The sequence below is a fragment of the Oncorhynchus mykiss genome, chromosome 8 (genome assembly GCF_013265735.2).
Source record: "Oncorhynchus mykiss isolate Arlee chromosome 8, USDA_OmykA_1.1, whole genome shotgun sequence".
NCBI classification, from domain to species: Eukaryota; Metazoa; Chordata; class Actinopteri; order Salmoniformes; family Salmonidae; genus Oncorhynchus; species Oncorhynchus mykiss.
In genome coordinates this window covers 43,796,514-43,817,671 of record NC_048572.1, presented here as the reverse complement: position 1 = coordinate 43,817,671, position 21,158 = coordinate 43,796,514, and the positions used below count along the sequence as shown (strand labels likewise).

Genomic DNA, 21,158 nt, shown 5'->3' with positions numbered 1-21,158 from the left:
TGAATATGTTTTCATTTCAGTCTCCTCCATCTCCACTAACCAAAGCTAGTTGTATGGATTGTTTTACTATTAATAATATAAAATGAACATCTGTACAGAAAGACTCATGTGAAGGCCAAATTACAGAGGATGAACTTCCTGATGCAATTTAAGCCTTTAAGTCTGGGAAAACTCCAGGGCTGAATGACCAGTGGATGTATACCAACGGTAGATTATAATGGTAGATTATCGGACACGCAACAAGAAGGTCTGATTTCATTATTACTGAAACAGGATCCAAGTGGTAAATATAAAGATCCAGTCCTTTAAAAAAAATGGAGGCCTCTTACTCTTCAGTGTTGTGATGCAAAAATTATAGCTAAATGCTTGGCGCATAGAATTAGAGACTTGTCCCGAAGCCACTCCTGCGTTGTCTTGGCTGTGTGCTTAGGGACGTTGTCCTGTTGGAAGGTGAACCTTCACCCCAGTCTGAGGTCCTGAGCGCTCTAGAGGTTTTCATCAAAGAGCTCTCTGTACTTTGCTCCGTTCATCTATCCATCGATCCTGACTAGCCTGCCTGTCCCTGCCCCTGAAAAATATCCCCACAGCATGCCACCATGCTTGACTGTAGGGATGGTGCCAGGTTTCCTCCAGTTGTGACGCTTTGCATTCACATGACCGTCTGGTCATAAAGGCCTGATTGGGGAGTGCTGCAGAGACGGTTGTCCTACTGGAAGATCATCCCTTCTCCACAGAAGAACTCTGGAGCTCTGTCAGAGTGACCATCGGGTCTTGGTCACCTCCCTGACCAAGGCCCTTCTCATTCGATTGCTCAGTTTGGCCGGGTGGACAGCTCTAGGAAGAGTCTTGGTAGTTACAAACTTCTTCCATTTAAAAATAATGGAGGCCACTGTGTTCTTGGGGACCTTCAATGCTGCATACATTTTTTGGGACCCTTTCCCAGATCTGTGCTTTGACCCAATTCTGCCTCAGAGATCTATGGACAATTCCTTTGACCTGGCTTGGCTTTTGCTCTGACATGCACTGTCAACTGTGTGACCTTATATAGACAGGTGTGGGCCTTTCCAAATCATGTCCAATTAATTGAATTTTACCACAGGTGGACTCCAATCAAGTTGTAGAAAGGATGATCAATGGAAACAGGATGCACCGGAGCTCAATTTCGAGTCCTATAGCAAAGGGTCTGAATACTTAAATAAATAAATAAGGTATCTGTTTTTTATTTTTGATAAATTAGCAAAAATGTCTAAAAACCTGTTTTCGCTTTGTCATTATGGAGTATTGTGCGTAGATTGATAAAGTTATTCTAATATTGATAAAATAAAATAAAAGACTAACGTAACAAAATGTGGAAAAAGGGAAGTGGTCTGAATACTTTCCGAATGCACTGTACATGCAATGACTTGTTCAACTACAGATCTGTCTATTTATTGAGGATACCAGACAACCCCTTTCATTATTTTGTCTACAAAACATTTTGATTGTAAAATAGGGACCTTGTAGCAGTCTGTAAGGGCAGGAAATCAGCAGAAGGCAAGGCAGGTTAACATGCTCAGAGTGTACATTTATTTACAGATCTTGGTGATCCAATGGTGATAGCACCATATAATACAAAATATACAAGTAGATTTACCAAATATACACAGGCAATAGCCCAAAAGAACTAGCCTCTGCATCAGCCTTTAACTTGTCCTATTTGAAAGGAGACAGGTAGCGGGCCAGATTGCACAGTCTTCCCTTGAGAAACCAAATCGGTTTAACAGGACCTCAAACAAGTACATATAAGCACATGCGCCCACTCAGAGGGTAAGAAATGGTTGGCTAAATTAAAATGTATCGTATCAAACATGAAACAGAAATAGAGTTGTAATAAACGTTGTGGGGATGGAATGTTGAAATGTTAGCAATTATTGTAGGATTAGAAGGAATATAGATTTACCACATATGCATTTAAACATGTGAAAGAAAGCAAGAGCAAGCATTTCAACAAGAGAACAAAGTGCTCTCCACTGGCGGGAGTTTGGAGAGTGCACAGTAATGATACATTTTAACAACAAATTCCAAATGCTAACTTTATATACTTTGTAAATTATCAATTGTAAGCAAATTTGACATACCAAAAGACCAGTAGCCTAGTAATTGTTGCTTGATGCCCCATTGCTAGTGAGCTTGCAAAGTAAACAGTTAGTATTCTTGATCACTGAACTATTTTTGGAGTTACATATTTATCCATTATGGCAATCCTCTCTCCCTACAATTTGACATTTGTCGTACACAGCAAATTGGCAATCTGTTCGCTAGCTCACCCGACCTGTGTTGTTTGATAGTTAGCTGGCCCAATCAGAGGGCTGAGTGTGTGTGTTTCACTAGCCAATCTGTTGAAATTTGTTTGCAAGGGCGATGTTGCGGCTACTGTCTGGCTGCGTGGAGAGTAATCCACGGACTCAAAATTTGTGACAAAACATGGCCAGATAATTTCAAGTCATCAGTTTCAAAGTCGAGTCCCGAGGCTCAAGTCCGAGTTAAGTCTCAAGTGATTTTATTTTCTATCAAGCCAAGTCTCAAGTCCAACTCATGTGACTCGAGTCCACAACTCTGCTAACTTGATTATAAAGGCAACAATGTCAACACTGACCTGAACAGGAGAACCATTTATTTATGACTGTCACATGTTGGCTATGTCTGCTGTGTTTGACTTTAGTTGCAGTAGTAGCAGCTAGAGAGGCTTCCTCTCACTCCACTGGCTCCCAGAGCGAGGCACGATGAAGGTCATTTAAGTGGGTGGGATTTAGTGCAAAGACACACCTTTCCCCAAGGCCAGCCCAGCAGCTATGGCTGAGCCAAATCCCCATGTTTTCGTTCAAACTATATTTTCTCTCTTTTTCAAGCAACTGCGGATCCAGGCATTAACGCCAGCCGAAAATAGAGCCCTTTGTGTGTTAATGCATCAAACGTGTGTATGTGTGTGTACTGTATCCCCCTGCCATTCCCCACATACGTACTTGGGTTCATTGACATTCATCACCCGTCCATGGGGTGTGATCAGAGTCCTCGGGGCCTTGGGCGTCTTCACAGCCTTCCTGCAGGGAGAAGCAAAGCATGAACCAGGGTGGGAGGGAGCTCTCTGGGCTGACTGAATACAAATGACACCTTCAGAGTTATGGAGCCGTCGAGATGAAGGTGAGACCCAATATCCGAGAACTAGGAATGGGACATTCATGAAGTGAGTTGTGGAGACAGATGTTTCAAAAAGCATTACTGGCGAACACACTCTATGCAGACACGCACAGTACAGATGGAAGGCAAGCAAACTCTGCAGTGGGCAGACATTTGGCATGGTTGTAAACTGGCTTTCTGCTGGTGATGTCAAATCAAAACCAGGTAAAGACGTCTTATTTTCATGGCCGACACATCATTGAAACATCTTGCAAATGTGTCATATTTTCCTGTGGGGCTCTACATCAACCTTTTACCAGGTCATTTCAGAGGTCATTTCAGAGGTCATCCAGTTCTGCCCGCTGGACCCAGCTGTAACTGATAATATCACTGATGAAATTACCTGCTACCCTATACTGTGGCAGATCTGTTTGTATAACCAATCATCGAATGAACAGAATATACAGTGTCAAAACCCTAGGTAGAAAAGCAACCCCCCTGGCTCTATTAGACAAACATCAGCACGCACGCACGCACGCACGCACGCACACACACACACACATTAGGCTAGCCCAGCAGTGGTTTATTCATGAGAGTTGCTGGTCAAGGAGAGCTAGCTCTGGTCCTTTAGCACCCTGCGGGGAGTTGACCGTTAAGGGGCATTACTGCAGTATATCACCGTGCAGAAGAACTGCAGGATACACACAGCTGACAGCTTCGTCAGACGGGGACGTCCCCTCAATCCTCTGCCCTCTCGGTTCTCAAACTGACAACTCAGGTCTTCATCAGAACACCGGGTTTGTGGATGACCCAGGGTCCCAACTTTTTTTTTTAGGGAGAAATGTTGAGGCGTGGAGAGAGAGAGAGAAGAGAGAGAGAGAGAGAGAGAGAGAGAGAGAGAGAGAGAGAGAACAGAAAGGAGGAAGAAGGAGTGTACAGTTGGAAAGATTCAAAGACTGAACTATGAAAGACAGCACAAAGAGCACTTTGTCAAGACAGCAGTGGAGGAGCTCTAACTCAAAATGCCCTTTATCGTTACATTCCACCATCATATTTCTCTTTCTTTCTCCCTTTTCTGTCTTCCTGTTTTTCACAGCATGTTGACTTCTCAAAGTTAAAGGATGAGGTCCTGTTGTCCTCGCTATAAAACTTTGGGCCAGAGAATCAGTCAAACAGCTGAGTCAGCAGCACATCAGTGTTGACAGCTCCACTGGCAGGTTATGTGAGCACAATGTGTTCAGACAGCTACTTAGCAAGCGCCTTTGCATTCAGCCATGCACACACCAAACACTATACTGACTAAGCATGCAATTGTTTCTTCGCTAAGTGGAAAAAAATCTACATCTAGATCATTTATATTTGACTCCTTGTCTGGGGTGTTTCCTGAGTAAATGCAGGAAGAAAGTAGGTGTTCTGAATTCCAAATCCGCTACTTCTCTCTAGTCAGTAGCTGCTCCTGTAGATCTGAGACGATTGAATAGCATGCATATCTATGTGGCGTTCAACAAGGTTAAATTTTGGGTCCGGTACTGTTCAGTTTATATGTTATCCCTTGGCAGCATTATCAGAAAGCACAGCATTGATTTTCACTGCTACCCAGATGATACACAACTTTACATTTCTGTGTCACGAGAGGATTTTAGCTCTACGGATAAATTATTACATTGTATTAGTGATTTCAATAATTGGATGGCTCACAACTTCCTCCAGCTAAATCAAGACAAGACTGAATAACTTATTGTCGGTGCCAAAGCACAGAGAGAGAATCTAGCTGCACATTTTCATTCAAGCTGCAATAAAGAAGAAAAAACCTTGGTGTCATCTTAGATTCTGAACTAAATTTCAAATCACACATTAGGAATGTGACCAAAATAGCTTTTTACCACCAGTGGAGCATTGCCACGGTGTGGCCATTTCTCCCTCAGGCTGATACAGAGAGACTCATCCATGCTTTTATTATAAGCAGGCTTGACTACTGTAATGCTCTCCTGTCTGGTCTACCAATGAAAGTCATTGGTCAGATGCAAAACATACAGAATGCTGCAGCGTGGGTACTGACCAAGACCAAATGGAGGGCTCACATTACATCGGTTTTATGTCAGTTTTAGAATACATTTGAAGATTCTTCTATTGGTTTTTAAATCAATCCACGATTGATGTCGGACATGCTTTTAAGTGACCCACCCAGTAGGTCCCTCAGGTCCTCTGGCCTTTTAACTATCCCAAAGCTTAGAACCAAGAGGCAGCCTTTAGTTATGCCCCCAGCCTTTGGGATAGCCTGCCAGAGAACCTGAGGGGGGCTGAAACTGTAGACATATTTAAAAGATCATAAAAAAAAATAATTCTGCTTTGCTTTTTCCTTAGGGTGTTTTGAGTTGTTCAGTTTGTGTCATTTTCTTATGTCTGTTGTGTAGTAAATATTCATGCTTTTATTTTTATAGTTTTTTTTATGACTTTTTTCCCCTGAAAATAATATTGTGTTGCATTCCATGTCTGAAATGTGCTGTATAAATAAAGCTTTATTATTGGTCATTGGTGTGCCCGAGCATTAGCAACGAGGTCTTAATCCTGACTTGAAAACTTATGGCCAGTTTTGCCAGCTGGGAAGTCAGGTCCTTTTGCATGGCAACCCATTCCCTACATAGTGCACTACTTTGACCAGAGCCCTATGGACCATATCCTGGTCTAAAGTAGTGGACTGGGGTAGGAATGGGGTGCAATTTGGGATGCACACCCATAATCCCCCTAAAGAGGCAGGAAATGAATCTTTCCTGACAATACACTGACAGGATGACTACATGGATCAAGTCAGTGCACCGTGACATATTCGGAAGTTAATCCGTGTGTAGTCATGTTTTCATGGTAAGCGTCATGCATTGGAAAATTTACAAAGCCAGGGAACACCAGATAAGAGGTTGGGACAATAATTGGTAGCAATGTTGATACAAAAAAAGGTAATTGAAATTAAAGTCATTTGTGGTTTCTACAGCGTGTAAAAGTACTACCTATTGATACATTACGTTTAACATTTTACACTGTCTCTTTAAGTTTGAAGTTTCACAGTGATTACATGCAATATATAATTTATTCATTGCTATGATCATTGACCTTCTGAAGAAGTTATCCCTTTTCTTTTTGTGCCCCCAAATGTTTGGATATACTGTAAAGTAACCAAAACTAGCAAACGAGGTAACATGACTGAACAAGGTGCAAACAAAATGTCAGACAGTGATTTTGGAAAGGCCCATGGCACCAATACACAGTATAAAAAATATAAATAACTAATATATATGTGCAGTAAAAAAGTATTTGCCCCCTTTCTGATTTTCTCTATTTTTACATATTTTTGATAGTGAATGTTATCAGATCTTGTAAGAACCTCATACCAACGGTCAAGCATGGTGGTGGTAGTGTGATGGTTTGGGAAAGCTTTGCTGCCTCAGGACCTGGACGACTTGCCTTAATAGAAAGAACCATGAATTATGCTCTGCATCAGAGAATTCTACAGGAGAATGCCAGGCCATGTCTGTAAGCTGAAGCACAGCAAGACAAATTATCCAAAACACACAATCAAGTGTATATGAAAATAGCTAAAAAGCAACAAATTTGAAGTTTTGGAATGGCCTAGTCAAAGTCCAGACCTAATCCCAATTGAGATGTTGTGGCAAGACTTGAAATGAGCAGTTCATGCTTGAAAACCCACAAATGTCGCTGAGTTACAGCAGTTCTGCATGGAAGACTGGGCCAAAATTCCTCCACAGCTACACTGATCAACAACTACAGGAAGTTTTTTGACATTTTATTTAACCAGGTAAGTCAATTAAGAACAAATTCTTATTTACAATGACGCCCTACCGGGAAACAATGGGTTAACTTCCTTGTTCAGATGCAGAACAACATATTTCGTTAGATCTAGTGCTCAATCGTAGCCTTGATTGTTAAGAGTATATTCTGTCCTCTCGTGCTGCGTTTGTGGGGTTGCGACTATCTTAGATCACGCTGCGGTCCGTTTTTGTCTGATATGTAAATTCTTAACTCAAATGTTTTATACCCCCGTGTCACAAAGGGGCGTTTCCGTCTTTATGGTAAGTTCTCTGGGGCGTATCTAGTTACGAGGCAAGTTATCACAATGTACTCTTTAGACAACTAAAATCATAGTTCATTGTTACAAAAACACTATTTTTGATCTGGATATTTTCTACACAACACACAGCATGAAAACAGGTACATATTATGAAAACTGTTCAAGTTACAATGTTTTTGTTATAACATCGTCATTGAACATACATACATTTAGTATGTAATTGTTGTGTTATTTGTTCACTCAAGTTCCCTTTATCTAATATTAGGTATAGGTTGAAGATCTGATAACATTCAGAATAAACATTTTGAAAGGGGCAAATACTTTTTCATGGTATATACTGTAAATATATTATTTTGTGTTATTGTTAATACATTTTTGGGGGCGCACAGCATAATATTTAGGAGCATATGTGACCAAAATGGTCAGACTGTAGAGCCCTGCTTAGGCCTATATCTTGATCTTTTAAAATCTACAAATTAACATATGATGCAAGAAAATGGCATGATTACAAACATCATCAAATACCAAGTCTCATCAGCAAAAGCGTATCACACCTGCAACTCAACAAGTCCTGACAAAGTAAACATGTATGCTATCTATGATCTTCCCTCAGCCTTTCAGATAGTGATTTTTGGTGCTATCTTTTAAATACCTTCCCTGTAATTAAATGAGTACATGTAAAACTGAAATTAATAGCTTGGGCATTAATTTACTTTAAATCACTGAACACAACAGCTGCTTATTAGAGACAGGCTTCTGTTTGAGCCAGGCGTCTATTTCCTTAACGCACACAGCCTTTGCTCAATAAAATGTTGAAAAGACTACCACATTGTTTATAATAAAATATTGGAAAAAAAACTACCAGACTGTTTATACCAGTATAAACATTATAATATCAAATCCATCACAGATCAGACTAGGCTGCCTATCATACTCCCTTCTTCAGCACCTTGGAGAGCGGTACAAGTAGCTTGAATTTGATATAGTGTTTTCCTTTTGGCGACGCCATGGCTGGGAACGATGACAGATTTAAAAAAAAATACATTAAAACACGTGTCCATGGTAACCTCGTAAACAATGCATTTACACTCACCGTTTATTTGAAACATGCGTTTATTTCCTGAAATGTATGCCAATGCCCGGCTATCTAAAAAAGGGACAGGCTGTCACGCCCTGACCTTAGTATTCTTTGTTTTCTTTATTGTTTTGGTTAGGTCAAGGTGTGACATGGGTGATGTATGTGTTTTTCTACTGTCTAGGGGTTTTGTAGGTTTATGGGGTTGTTTACTATCGAGGTGTTTATGTATGTCTATGGCTGCCTAGATTGGTTCTCAATTAGAGGCAGCTGTTTATCATTGTCTCTGATTGGGAACCATATTTAGGCAGCCATCTTCTTTGGGTATTTCGTGGGTTATTATCTATGTCTAGTTGCATGTGTCTGCACTTTTGTATGATAGCTTCACGTTCGTTTTGGTAATTTGTATAGTTTGTTTAGTGTCTATCTTTATTAAAAGTAATATCTATTCACATCACGCTGCGCCTTGGTCTCCTCCATTCGACGAACGTGACAGAATAACCCACCATAAAAGGACCAAGCAGCGTGATAAGGAGGAACAGCGCTTTGTGGAATCAAGGACTCGGGACGAAATACTGGACGGTAAAACATCCTGGACCTGGGAGGAGGTAATGGCAGGGGACAAGACCCTGCCATGGAAGCAGGTGGAGAGAGCACAGGAGGAACGGCGACGATATATGGGTACAAGGCTAGCATGGAAGCCCGAGAGGCAGCCCCAATAAAAATAATTGGGTGGACACACGAGGAGTTTGGCTAAGACAGGTAGGAGACCTGAGCCAACTCCTTGTGCTTACCGTGGCGGGCGTCATACTGGTCAGGCACCGTGTTATGTGGTGGAGCGCACGGTGGCCCCAGTACGCGTGCTTAGCCCGGTGTGCTACATCCCAGCTCCCCGCATCTGCCGGGCTAGGGTAAGGATCCAACCAGGGCAGATGGTGCCAGCCCTGCTCTCCAGACAGCCAGTGTGTCTCCTCGGGCCAGAATATCCTGCGCTGGCGTTGCGCACTGTGTCTCCCGTATGTCTGCAAAGCCCAGTGCGTCCTGTGCCTGCGCCCCGCACGTGCCGGGCTAGAGTCACCATCCAGCCAGGACGGGTTGTGCAGGCCATTAGCTCGAGACCTCCAGTGCGTCTTCACGGTCCGGTCTATCCAGTACCACCAGTGCCAACACCACGCACCAGATCTCCAGTACGCCTCCACAGCCCAGTACATCCTGTTCCTCCTCCCCGCACTCGACCTGAGGTGCGTGTCTCCAGCCCGGTACCACCAGTGCCGGCACCACGCACCAGGCCTATAGTGCACCTCGGCAGTCCAGTATGCCCTGTTCCTCCTCCCCGCACTCACCCTGAGGTGCGTGTCCTCGACCCAGTACCACCAGTACCGGCCCCACGCACCAGGCATACAGTGCGCCTCGTCAGTCCAGAGCGTCCGGCAACAGTACCCAGTCCAGAGCGTCCGGCAACAGTACCCAGTCCAGAGCGTCCGGCTACAGTACCCAGTCCAGAGCGTCCGGCTACAGTACCCAGTCCAGAGCGTCCGGCTACAGTACCCAGTCCAGAGCGTCCGGCTACAGTACCCAGTCCAGAGCGTCCGGCTACAGTACCCAGTCCAGAGCGTACGGCAACAGTCTACAGACCGGAACCTCCTACGACGGGCCGCAGACCGGAACCTCCTACGACGGGCCGCAGTCCTGAACATACCACGACGGGTCGCAGTCTGGAACCTACCACGACGGGTCGCAGTCTGGGACCTACCACGACGGGTCGCATTCCGGAACCTACAGTCCGGATCCGCCAGTCGCCCTCCAGTCCGGATCCGGCAGAGTCTCCCTCCAATCCAGAGGCGCCACTCACTCCAGACTCGACCATCAGTCCAGTGGCGTCCTCTAGTCCGTGGTCGGCGGTGAGGGTTCCCGCTCCAGAGACATTAAGTAAGGGTGAAGTGGAGCGGGGTCCACGTCCTGAGCCAGAACCGCCACCTCGGAGTCATGCCCACCCACACCCCCCATATAGGTTTAGGTGTGCGGCCGGGAGTCCACGTCCTTTTTTTGGGGGGGGGGGGTCACGCCCTGACCTTAGTATTCTTTGTTTTCTTTATTGATTTGTCAGGGTGTGACATGGGTGATGTATGTGTTTTTGTACTGTCTAGGGGTTTTGTAGGTTTATGGGGTTGTTTACTATCGAGGTGTTTATGTATGTCTATGGTTGCCTAGATTGGTTCTCAATTAGAGGCAGCTGTTTATTGTTGTCTCTGATTTGGAACCATATTTAGGCAGCCATCTTCTTTGGGTATTTCGTGGGTTATTATCTATGTCTAGTTGCCCGTGTCTGCACTTTTGTATGATAGCTTCACGTTCGTTTTGTTATTTTGTATAGTTTGTTTAGTGTCTATCTTTATTAAAAGTAATATGTATTCACATCACGCTGCGCCTTGGTCTCCTCCATTCGACGAATGTGACACAGGCGGCTACTTGAGACTGTGTTTAATTTAAGTTTTAAGGTAACTCAACAAATTTCTTGACTCTGCCCTATTAAATAAAGCTAGGCTGACTGTAGGCCTGACTCTGTTGTGTGTTTTGGGCCTATGGTTGTGGCAGCAGCCTGTGGCAAGGTTAGAGGTTGCATCCCAAATGGCACCCTATTCCCTATATGGTGAACTACTTTTGAACAGAGCTCTATAGGCCCTGCATAGTAGTGCACTATAAAGGAAATAAGGTGCCATTTGGGACACTGTCAAAGCAATTAAAATATGCTGTAATAACAGAGAGAGAGAGCAGCAGGGAGAAATACAGACCTACAGCACACACACCCAATTAAAACCACAGCAAATGGGTCACCTCTAGGGTGAGTGGGCCACCATTAATTAACAACATGGCGGGCAAATTAATTAAGCTTGATTTAACCCGTACACGAGAAACAGGAAGTTATGAGGGCTTATCATGATGCTACCTCTGTGTGAAGAGTCTGAATAACACACGCAGTAGGTCAGGGTCATCAACTAGATTCAGCCGCAAGCCACTTTTTTTCTTGCGCGAATGGTCAGGGGGAAGAAAAACACACTTCACAACCAAAGTATGTGCACACCTGCTCATCGAACATCTCATTCCAAAATCATTGGCATTAATGGAGTTGGTTCCTCCCTTTGCAGCTATAACAGCCTCCATTCTTCTGGGAAGGCTTTCCACTAGATGTTGGAACATTGCTGTGGGGACTTGCTTCCATTCAGCCACAAAAGCAGTGGTGAGGTCGGGCACGGATGTTGGGCGATTAGGCCTTGCTCGCAGTCGGCGTTCCAATTCGTCCCAAAGGGCTCTGTGCAGGCAGATCAAGTTATTCTACACCGATCTCAACAATCCATTTCTTGATGGACCTCACTTTGTGCATGGGGGCATTGTCAGGGTGAAACAGGAAAGGGCCTAACCCCAAACTGTTGCTACAATGTTGGAAGCACAGAATAGTTTGGAATGACACTGTATGTGTCATGTACTGTCATGTTGTGTCTTGTCTCTGTCCTTTCCCTTCACCCTGTCTCCCTCTGCTGGTCGTTGTTAGGTTACCTTTTCTCCCCCGCTTTCCCCCAGCTGTTCCTTGTCTCCTCTGACTACCCATTCACCCCGTTTCCCACCTGTTCCCTTTTTCCCTCTGATTAGGTCCCTATATCTCTCTCTGTTTCTGTTCCTGTCCTTGTCGGATTCTTGTTTGTTGTGTTTCATGCCTGAGCCAGACTATCGTCATGTTTGCTGTAACCTTGTCCTGTCCTGTCGGAATCTGCCGGTCTATCTGAGCCTACCTATGTTTGGTTATTAAAGAAGCTCTGTTTAAGTTAGTTCGCTTTTGGGTCCTCATTCACTCACCATAACAGAAGAATCCGACCAAGAATGGACCCAGCGACTTCGGATCCTCTCCACTCAGCCGTCGGGATCCAGGGAGCGATGCTAGGCAGACACGAGCAGGAAGTGTCTGCTGCTCGACATGCCGTTGAGACCCTGGCCACCCAAGTCTCCAACCTCACAGAACAGGTTCACCATCTCCGCCTCGATCCACCGGCCACTTCCAGGGCTTTCGAATCTCCGGAGCCCAGAATCAATAACCCGCCGTGTTACTCTGGGGAGCCCACTGAATGCCGCTCGTTCCTCACCCAGTGTGATATTGTGTTTTCTCTCCAGCCCAACACTTACTCCAGGAGCACTGCTCGTGTCGCCTACGTCATATCTCTCCTTATTGGACGGGCTCGTGAGTGGGGCACGGCAATCTGGGAGGCAAGGGCTGAGTGTACTAACCAGTATCAGGACTTTAAGGAGGAGATGATACGGGTTTTTGATCGATCTGTTTTTGGGGAGGAGGCTTCCAGGGCCCTGTCTTCCCTATGTCAAGGCAATCGATCCATAACAGACTACTCTATTGAGTTTCGCACTCTTGCTGTCTCCAGTGGCTGGAACGAGCCGGCCTTGCTCGCTCGTCTTCTGGAGGGTTTCCGCGCAGAGGTAAAGGATGAGATTCTCTCCCGGGAGGTTCCTTCCAGCGTGGATTCCTTGATTGAACTCGCTATTCGCATTGAGCGACGGGTTGATCTTCGTCACCGAGCTCGTGGAAAGGAGCTCGCGCTCTCCGTCGCCTCCCTCTCCGCATCACTACCATCTTCCTCTGCCGGCTCGGGTGCTGAGCCCATGCAGCTGGGAGGTATCCGCATCTCGACTAAGGAGAGGGAACGGAGAATCACCAACCGCCTCTGTCTCTATTGCGGTTCCGCTGGTCATTTTGTCACTTCATGTCCAGTAAAAGGCCAGAGCTCGTCAGTAAGCGGAGGGCTACTGGTGAGCGCTACTACTCCTGTCTCTCCTTCAAGATCCTGCACTACCTTGTCGGTCCATCTACGCTGGACCGGTTCGTCAGCTTCCTGCAGTGCCTTAATAGACTCTGGGGCGGAGGGCTGTTTTATGGACGAGACCTGGGCTCGGGAACATGACATTCCTCTCAGACAGTTAAAGGAGCCCACGGCCTTGTTCGCCCTGGATGGTAGTCCTCTCCCCAGGATTCAGCGTGAGACGCTACCTTTAACCCTCACTGTTTCTGGTAATCATAGTGAAACCATTTCTTTTTTAATTTTTCGTTCACCTTTTACACCTGTTGTTTTGGGCCATCCCTGGCTAGTTTGTCATAATCCTTCCATTAATTGGTCTAGTAATTCTATCCTCTCCTGGAACGTCTCTTGTCATGTGAAATGTTTAATGTCTGCTATCCCTCCTGTTTCCTCTGTCTCTTCTTCACAGGAGGAGCCTGGTGATTTGACAGGGGTGCCGGAGGAATATCACGATCTGCGCACGGTGTTCAGTCGGTCCAGGGCCACCTCTCTTCCTCCACACCGGTCGTATGATTGTAGTATTGATCTCCTTCCGGGAACCACCCCCCCCCGGGGTAGACTATACTCTCTGTCGGCTCCCGAACGTAAGGCTCTCGAAGATTATTTGTCTGTAGCTCTTGACGCCGGTACCATAGTCCCCTCCTCCTCTCCCGCCGGAGCGGGGTTTTTTTTTGTCAAGAAGAAGGACGGGTCTCTGCGCCCCTGCATAGATTATCGAGGGCTGAATGACATAACAGTGAAGAATCGTTATCCGCTTCCTCTTATGTCTTCAGCCTTCGAGATCCTGCAGGGAGCCAGGTTTTTCACTAAGTTGGACCTTCGTAACGCTTACCATCTCGTGCGCATCAGGGAGGGGGACGAGTGGAAGACGGCGTTTAACACTCCGTTAGGGCACTTTGAATACCGGGTTCTTCCTTTCGGCCTCGCTAACGCTCCAGCTGTCTTTCAGGCATTAGTCAATGATGTCCTGAGAGACATGCTGAACATCTTTGTTTTCGTTTACCTTGACGATATCCTGATTTTTTCACCGTCACTCCAGATTCATGTTCAGCACGTTCGACGTGTCCTCCAGCGCCTTTTAGAGAATTGTCTTTTTGTGAAGGCTGAGAAGTGCACTTTTCATGCCTCCTCCGTCACATTTCTCGGTTCTGTTATTTCCGCTGAAGGCATTAAGATGGATCCCGCTAAGGTCCAAGCTGTCATTGATTGGCCCGTCCCTAAGTCACGCGTCGAGCTGCAGCGCTTTCTCGGCTTCGCGAACTTCTATCGTCGTTTCATCCGTAATTTCGGTCAGGTGGCAGCTCCTCTCACAGCCCTTACTTCTGTCAAGACGTGCTTTAAGTGGTCCGTTTCCGCCCAGGGAGCTTTTGATCTCCTCAAGAATCGTTTTACATCCGCTCCTATCCTTGTTACACCTGACGTCTCTAGACAGTTCGTTGTCGAGGTTGACGCGTCAGAGGTGGGCGTGGGAGCCATCCTTTCTCAGCGCTCCCTCTCTGACGACAAGGTCCACCCATGCGCGTATTTTTCTCATCGCCTGTCGCCGTCGGAACGTAACTATGATGTGGGTAACCGCGAACTGCTCGCCATCCGGTTAGCCCTAGGCGAATGGCGACAGTGGTTGGAGGGGGCGACCGTTCCTTTTGTCGTTTGGACTGACCATAGGAACCTTGAGTACATCCGTTCTGCCAAACGACTTAATGCGCGTCAGGCGCGTTGGGCGCTGTTTTTCGCTCGTTTCGAGTTCGTGATTTCTTATCGTCCGGGCTCTAAGAACACCAAGCCTGATGCTTTGTCTCGTCTCTTCAGTTCTTCAGTAGCCTCCACTGACCCCGAGGGGATTCTCCCTGAGGGGCGTGTTGTCGGGTTGATTGTCTGGGGAATTGAGAGGCAGGTAAAACAAGCGCTCACTCACACTCCGTCGCCGCGCGCTTGTCCTAGGAACCTTCTTTTCGTTCCCGTTCCTACTCGTCTGGCCGTTCTTCAGTGGGCTCACTCTGCCAAGTTAGCCGGCCACCCTGGCGTTCGGGGTACGCTTGCTTCCATTCGCCAGCGTTTTTGGTGGCCCACCCGGGAGCATGACACGCGTCGTTTCGTGGCTGCTTGTTCGGTCTGCGCGCAGACTAAGTCCGGTAACTCTCCTCCTGCCGGCCGTCTCAGGCCGCTTCCTATTCCCTCTCGACCGTGGTCTCACATCGCCTTAGATTTTGTCACCGGACTGCCTTCGTCAGCGGGGAAGACTGTTATTCTTACGGTTGTCGATAGGTTCTCTAAGGCGGCTCATTTCATTCCCCTTGCTAAGCTTCCTTCTGCTAAAGAGACGGCACAAATCATCATCGAGAATGTTTTCAGAATTCATGGCCTTCCGTCAGACGTCGTTTCGGACAGAGGTCCGCAATTCACGTCTCAATTTTGGAGGGAGTTTTGCCGTTTGATTGGGGCTTCCGTCAGTCTCTCTTCCGGCTTTCACCCCCAGTCTAACGGTCAAGCAGAACGGGCCAATCAGACTATTGGTCGCATCTTACGCAGTCTTTCTTTTCGTAACCCTGCGTCTTGGTCAGAACAGCTCCCCTGGGCAGAATACGCCCACAACTCGCTTCCTTCGTCTGCGACTGGGCTATCTCCTTTTCAGAGTAGCCTCGGGTACCAGCCTCCGCTGTTCTCATCTCAGTTCGCCGAGTCCAGCGTCCCCTCCGCTCAGGCTTTTGTCCAACGGTGCGAGCGCACCTGGAAGAGGGTCAGGTCTGCACTTTGCCGTTATAGGACGCAGACTGTGAGGGCTGCTAATAAGCGTAGAACTAAGAGTCCTAGATATTGTCGCGGTCAGAGAGTTTGGCTCTCCACTCAGAACCTTCCCCTTAAGACGGCTTCTCGCAAGTTGACCCCGCGGTTCATTGGTCCGTTCCGTATTTCTCGGGTCATTAATCCTGTCGCAGTTCGACTTCTTCTTCCGCGATACCTTCGTCGCGTCCACCCGGTCTTCCATGTCTCCTGCATCAAGCCCGTCCTTCGCGCCCCCGCTCGTCTCCCCCCCCCCCCCCCCCATCCTTGTCGAGGGCGCACCCATCTACAGGGTCCGTAGAATTTTGGACATGCGTCCTCGGGGCCGTGGTCACCAGTACCTCGTAGATTGGGAGGGGTACGGTCCTGAGGAGAGGAGTTGGGTTCCCTCTCGGGACGTGCTGGACCGTGCGCTGATCGAGGATTTCCTCCGTTGCCGCCAGGTTTCCTCCTCGAGTGCGCCAGGAGGCGCTCGGTGAGTGGGGGGGTACTGTCATGTACTGTCATGTTGTGTCTTGTCTCTGTCCTTTCCCTTCACCCTGTCTCCCTCTGCTGGTCGTTGTTAGGTTACCTTTTCTCCCCCGCTTTCCCCCAGCTGTTCCTTGTCTCCTCTGACTACCCATTCACCCCGTTTCCCACCTGTTCCCTTTTTCCCTCTGATTAGGTCCCTATATCTCTCTCTGTTTCTGTTCCTGTCCTTGTCGGATTCTTGTTTGTTGTGTTTCATGCCTGAGCCAGACTATCGTCATGTTTGCTGTAACCTTGTCCTGTCCTGTCGGAATCTGCCGGTCTATCTGAGCCTACCTATGTTTGGTTATTAAAGAAGCTCTGTTTAAGTTAGTTCGCTTTTGGGTCCTCATTCACTCACCATAACAGTATGCTGCAGCATTAAGATTTCCCTTCACTGGGTCTAAGGGGCCTAGCACAAACCATTCACGCAGGTAGTGTTCACCTGGCATCCGCCTAACCCAGATTTGTCCGTCGGACTGCCAGATGGTGAAGCATGATTCGTCACTCCAGAGAACGAGTTTCCATAGTTTCAGAGTCCAATGGCGGTGAGCTTTACACCAATCCAGCCGACGCTTGGCATTGTGCATGATGATCTTAGGCTTTTGTGAGGCTGTTCGGTCATGGAAACTCATTTCATGAAGTTCTCAAGGAACAGTTCTTGTACTGACATTGCTTCCCAGAGGCAGTTCAGAACTCGGTAGTGAGTGTTGCAACCGAGGACAGACGATTTTTACTCGCTATACGCTTCAGCACTCGGCGGTCCCGTTCTGTGAGCTTGTGTGGCCTACCACTTTATGGCTGACGTTTCCACTTCACAACTTACAGTTGACTAGGTCAGCTCGAGCAGGGCAGAAATTTGACTAGCTGAATTGTTGGAAAGGTGGCACATTGAAAGCTGAGCTCTTCAGTAAGGCCATTCTACTGCCAATGTTTGTCTAAGGAGATTGCATGGATGTGTGATTGATTTCATACACCTATCAGAAAAAGGTGTGGCTGAAATAGCCTAATCCACTAATTTGAAGATTCCACATACACACAGACACACATACACTGCTCAAAAAAATAAAGGGAACACTTAAACAAAACAATGTAACTCCAAGTCAATTCCACTTCTGTGAAATCAAACTGACCACTTAGGAAGCAACACTGATTGACAATACATTTCACATGCTGTTGTGCAAATGGAATAGACAACAGGTGGAAATTATAGGCAATTAGCAAGACACCCCCAAGAAAGGAGTGGTTCTGCAGGTGGGGACCACAGACCACTTCTCAGTTCCTATGCTTCCTGGCTGATGTTTTGGTCACTTTTGAATGCTGGCGGTGCTTTCACTCTAGTGGTAACATGAGATGGAGTCTACAACCCACACAAGTGGCTCAGGTAGTGCAGCTCATCCAGGATGGCACATCAATGCGAGCTGTGGCAAGAAGGTTTACTGTGTCTGTCAGGGTAGTGTCCAGAGCATGGAGGCGCTACCAGGAGACAGGCCAGTACATCAGGAGACGTGGAGGAGGCCGTAGGAGGGCAAACCCAGCAGCAGGACCGCTACCTCTGCCTTTGTGCAAGGAGGAACAGGAGGAACACTGCCAGAGCCCTGCAAAATGACCTCCAGCAGGCCACAAATGTGCATGTGTCTGCTCAAACGGTCAGAAACAGACTCCATCAGGGTGGTATGAGGGCCCGACGTCCACAGGTGGGGGTTGTGCTTACAGCCCAACACCGTGCACAACGTTTTTCATTTGCCAGAGAACACCAAGATTGGCAAATTCGCCACTGGCGCCCTGTGCTCTTCATAGATGAAAGCAGGTTCACACTGAGCACATGTGACAGTCTGGAGACGCCGTGAAGAACGTTCTGCTGCCTGCAACATCCTCCAGCATGACCGGTTTGGCGGTGGGTCAGTCATGGTGTGGGGTGGCATTTCTTTAGGGGGCCGCACAGCCCTTCCATGTGCTCGCCAGAGGTAGCCTGACTGTCATTAGGTACCGAGATGAGATCCTCAGACCCCTTGTGAGACCATATGCTGGTGCGGCTGGCCCTGGGTTCCTCCTAATGCAAGACAATGCTAGACCTCATGTGGCTGGAGTGTGTCAGCAGTTCCTGCAAGAGGAAGGCATTGATGCTATGGACTGGCCCGCCCGTTCCCCAGACCTGAATCCAATTGAGCACATCTGGGACATCATGTCTCGCTCCATCCACCAATGTCCGCCACGTTGCACCACAGACTGTCCAGGAGTTGGCGGATGCTTTAGTCCAGGTCTGGGAGGAGATCCCTCAGGAGACCATCCGCCACCTCATCAGGAGCATGCCCAGGCGTTGTAGGGAGGTCATACAGGCACGTGGAGGCCACACACACTACTGAGCCTCATTTTGACTTGTTTTAAGGACATTACATCAAAGTTGGATCAGCCTGTAGTGTGGTTTTCCACTTTAATTTTGAATGTGACTCCAAATCCAGACCTCCATGGGTTGATAAATTTGATTTCCATTGATACTTTTTGTGTGATTTTGTTGTCAGCACATTCAACTATGTGAAGAAAAAAGTATTTAATAAGAATATTTCATTCATTCAGATCTAGGATGTGTTATTTTAGTGTTCCCTTTATTTTTTTGAGCAGTGTATATTTAAATATACAGTTGAAGTTGGAAGTTTACATACACCTTAGCCAAATACATTGAAACTCATTTTTTCCACAATTCCTGACATTTAATCCTAGTAAAAATTCCCTTAGGTCTTAGGTCAGTTAGGATCACAGCTTAATCTTAAGAATGTGAAATGTCAGAATAGATTGTAGAGAGAATTATTTCTTTCAGCTTTTATTTCTTTCATCACATTCCCAGTGGGTCAGAAGTTTACATACACTCAATTAGTATTTGGTAGCATTGCCTTTAAATTGTTTAACTTGGGTCAAACGTTTCGGGTAGCCTTTCACAAGCTTCCCACAATAAGTTGGGTGAATTCTGGCCCATTCCTCCTGACAGAGCTGGTGTAACTCAGTCAGGTTTGTAGACCTCCTTGCTCGCACACACTTTTTCAGTTCTGCCCACAAATTGTCTATAGGTTTAAGGTCAGGGCTTTGTGATGGCCACTCCAAGACCTTGACTTTGTTGTCCTTAAGCCATTTTGCCACAACTTTGGAAGTATGCTTGGGGTCTTGGTCCATTTGGAAGACCCATTTGTTCTATTCACTGCTTTAGCACACTCTGCCAACCCGGATGTTCTAGCTGTGTCTGAATCCTGGCTTAGGAAGACCACCAAAAATTCAGACATTTTAATTCCAAACTACAACATTTTCAGACAAGATAGAACTGCCAAAGGGGGCGGTGTTGCAATCTACTGTAAAGATAGCCTGCAGAGTTCTGTCCTACTATCCAGGTCTGTACCCAAACAATTTGAACTTCTACTTTTAAAAATCCACCTCTCTAAAAACAAGTCTCTCACCGTTGCCGCCTGCTATAGACCACCCTCTGCCCCCAGCTGTGCTCTGGACACCATATGTGAACTGATTGCCCCCCATCTATCTTCAGAGCTCGTGCTGCTAGGCGACCTAAACTGGAACATGCTTAACACCCCAGCCATCCTACAATCTAAACTTGATGCCCTCAATCTCACACAAATTATCAATGAACCTACCAGGTACCTCCCCAAAGCCTTAAACATGGGCACCCTCATAGATATCATCCTAACCAACTTCCCCTCTAAATACACCTCTGCTGTCTTCAACCAAGATCTCAGCGATCACTGCCTCATTGCCTGCATCCGTAATGGGTCAGCGGTCAAACGACCTCCTCTCATCACTGTAAAACGCTCCCTGAAACACTTCAGCGAGCAGGCCTTTCTAATCGACCTGGCCGGGGTATCCTGGAAGGATATTGACCTCATCCCGTCAGTAGAGGATGCCTGGATATTTTTTAAAAATGCCTTCCTAACCATCTTAAATAAACATGCCCCATTCAAGAAATTTAGAACCAGGAACAGATATAGCCCTTGGTTCTCCCCAGACCTGACTGCCCTTAACCAACACAAAAACATCCTATGGCGTTCTGCATTAGCATCGAACAGCCCCCGTGATATGCAGCTGTTCAGGGAAGCTAGAAACCATTATACACAGGCAGTTAGAAAAGCCAAGGCTAGCTTTTTCAAGCAGAAATTTGCTTCTTGCAACACTAACTCAAAAAAGTTCTGGGACACTGTAAAGTCCATGGAGAATAAGAACACCTCCTCCCAGCTGCCCACTGCACTGAGACTAGGAAACACTGTCACCACTGATAAATCCACCATAATTGAACATTTCAATAAGCATTTTTCTACTGCTGGCCATGCTTTCCACCTGGCTACTCCTACCCCTGTCAACAGCACTGCACCCCCAACAGCAACTCGCCCAAGCCTTCCCCATTTCTCCTTCTCCCAAATCCATTCAGCTGATGTTCTGAAAGAGCTGCAAAATCTGGACCCCTACAAATCAGCCGGGCTAGACAATCTGGACCCTTTCTTTCTAAAATTATCTGCCGAAATTGTTGCCACCCCTATTACTAGCCTGTTCAACCTCTCTTTCGTGTCGTCTGAGATTCCCAAAGATTGGAAAGCAGCTGCGGTCATCCCCCTCTTCAAAGGGGGGGACACTCTTGACCCAAACTGCTACAGACCTATATCTATCCTACCATGCCTTTCTAAGGTCTTCGAAAGCCAAG

At 46.7% G+C, this 21,158-nt stretch overlaps 1 protein-coding gene across 3 annotated transcripts in view; it reads right to left on the bottom strand.

Moving 5' to 3' along the window:
* Positions 1-21,158, bottom strand: part of lrrc6 (leucine rich repeat containing 6) — a 76,466-nt gene that overhangs the window by 46,546 nt on the left and 8,762 nt on the right. For all 3 annotated transcript variants that reach the window (XM_021612595.2, XM_021612596.2, XM_021612597.2), the window contains exon 7: positions 3,003-3,080. In XM_021612595.2, coding sequence (XP_021468270.1) covers positions 3,003-3,080 — 78 coding nt within the window. The remainder of the gene's footprint in view (positions 1-3,002; positions 3,081-21,158) is intronic.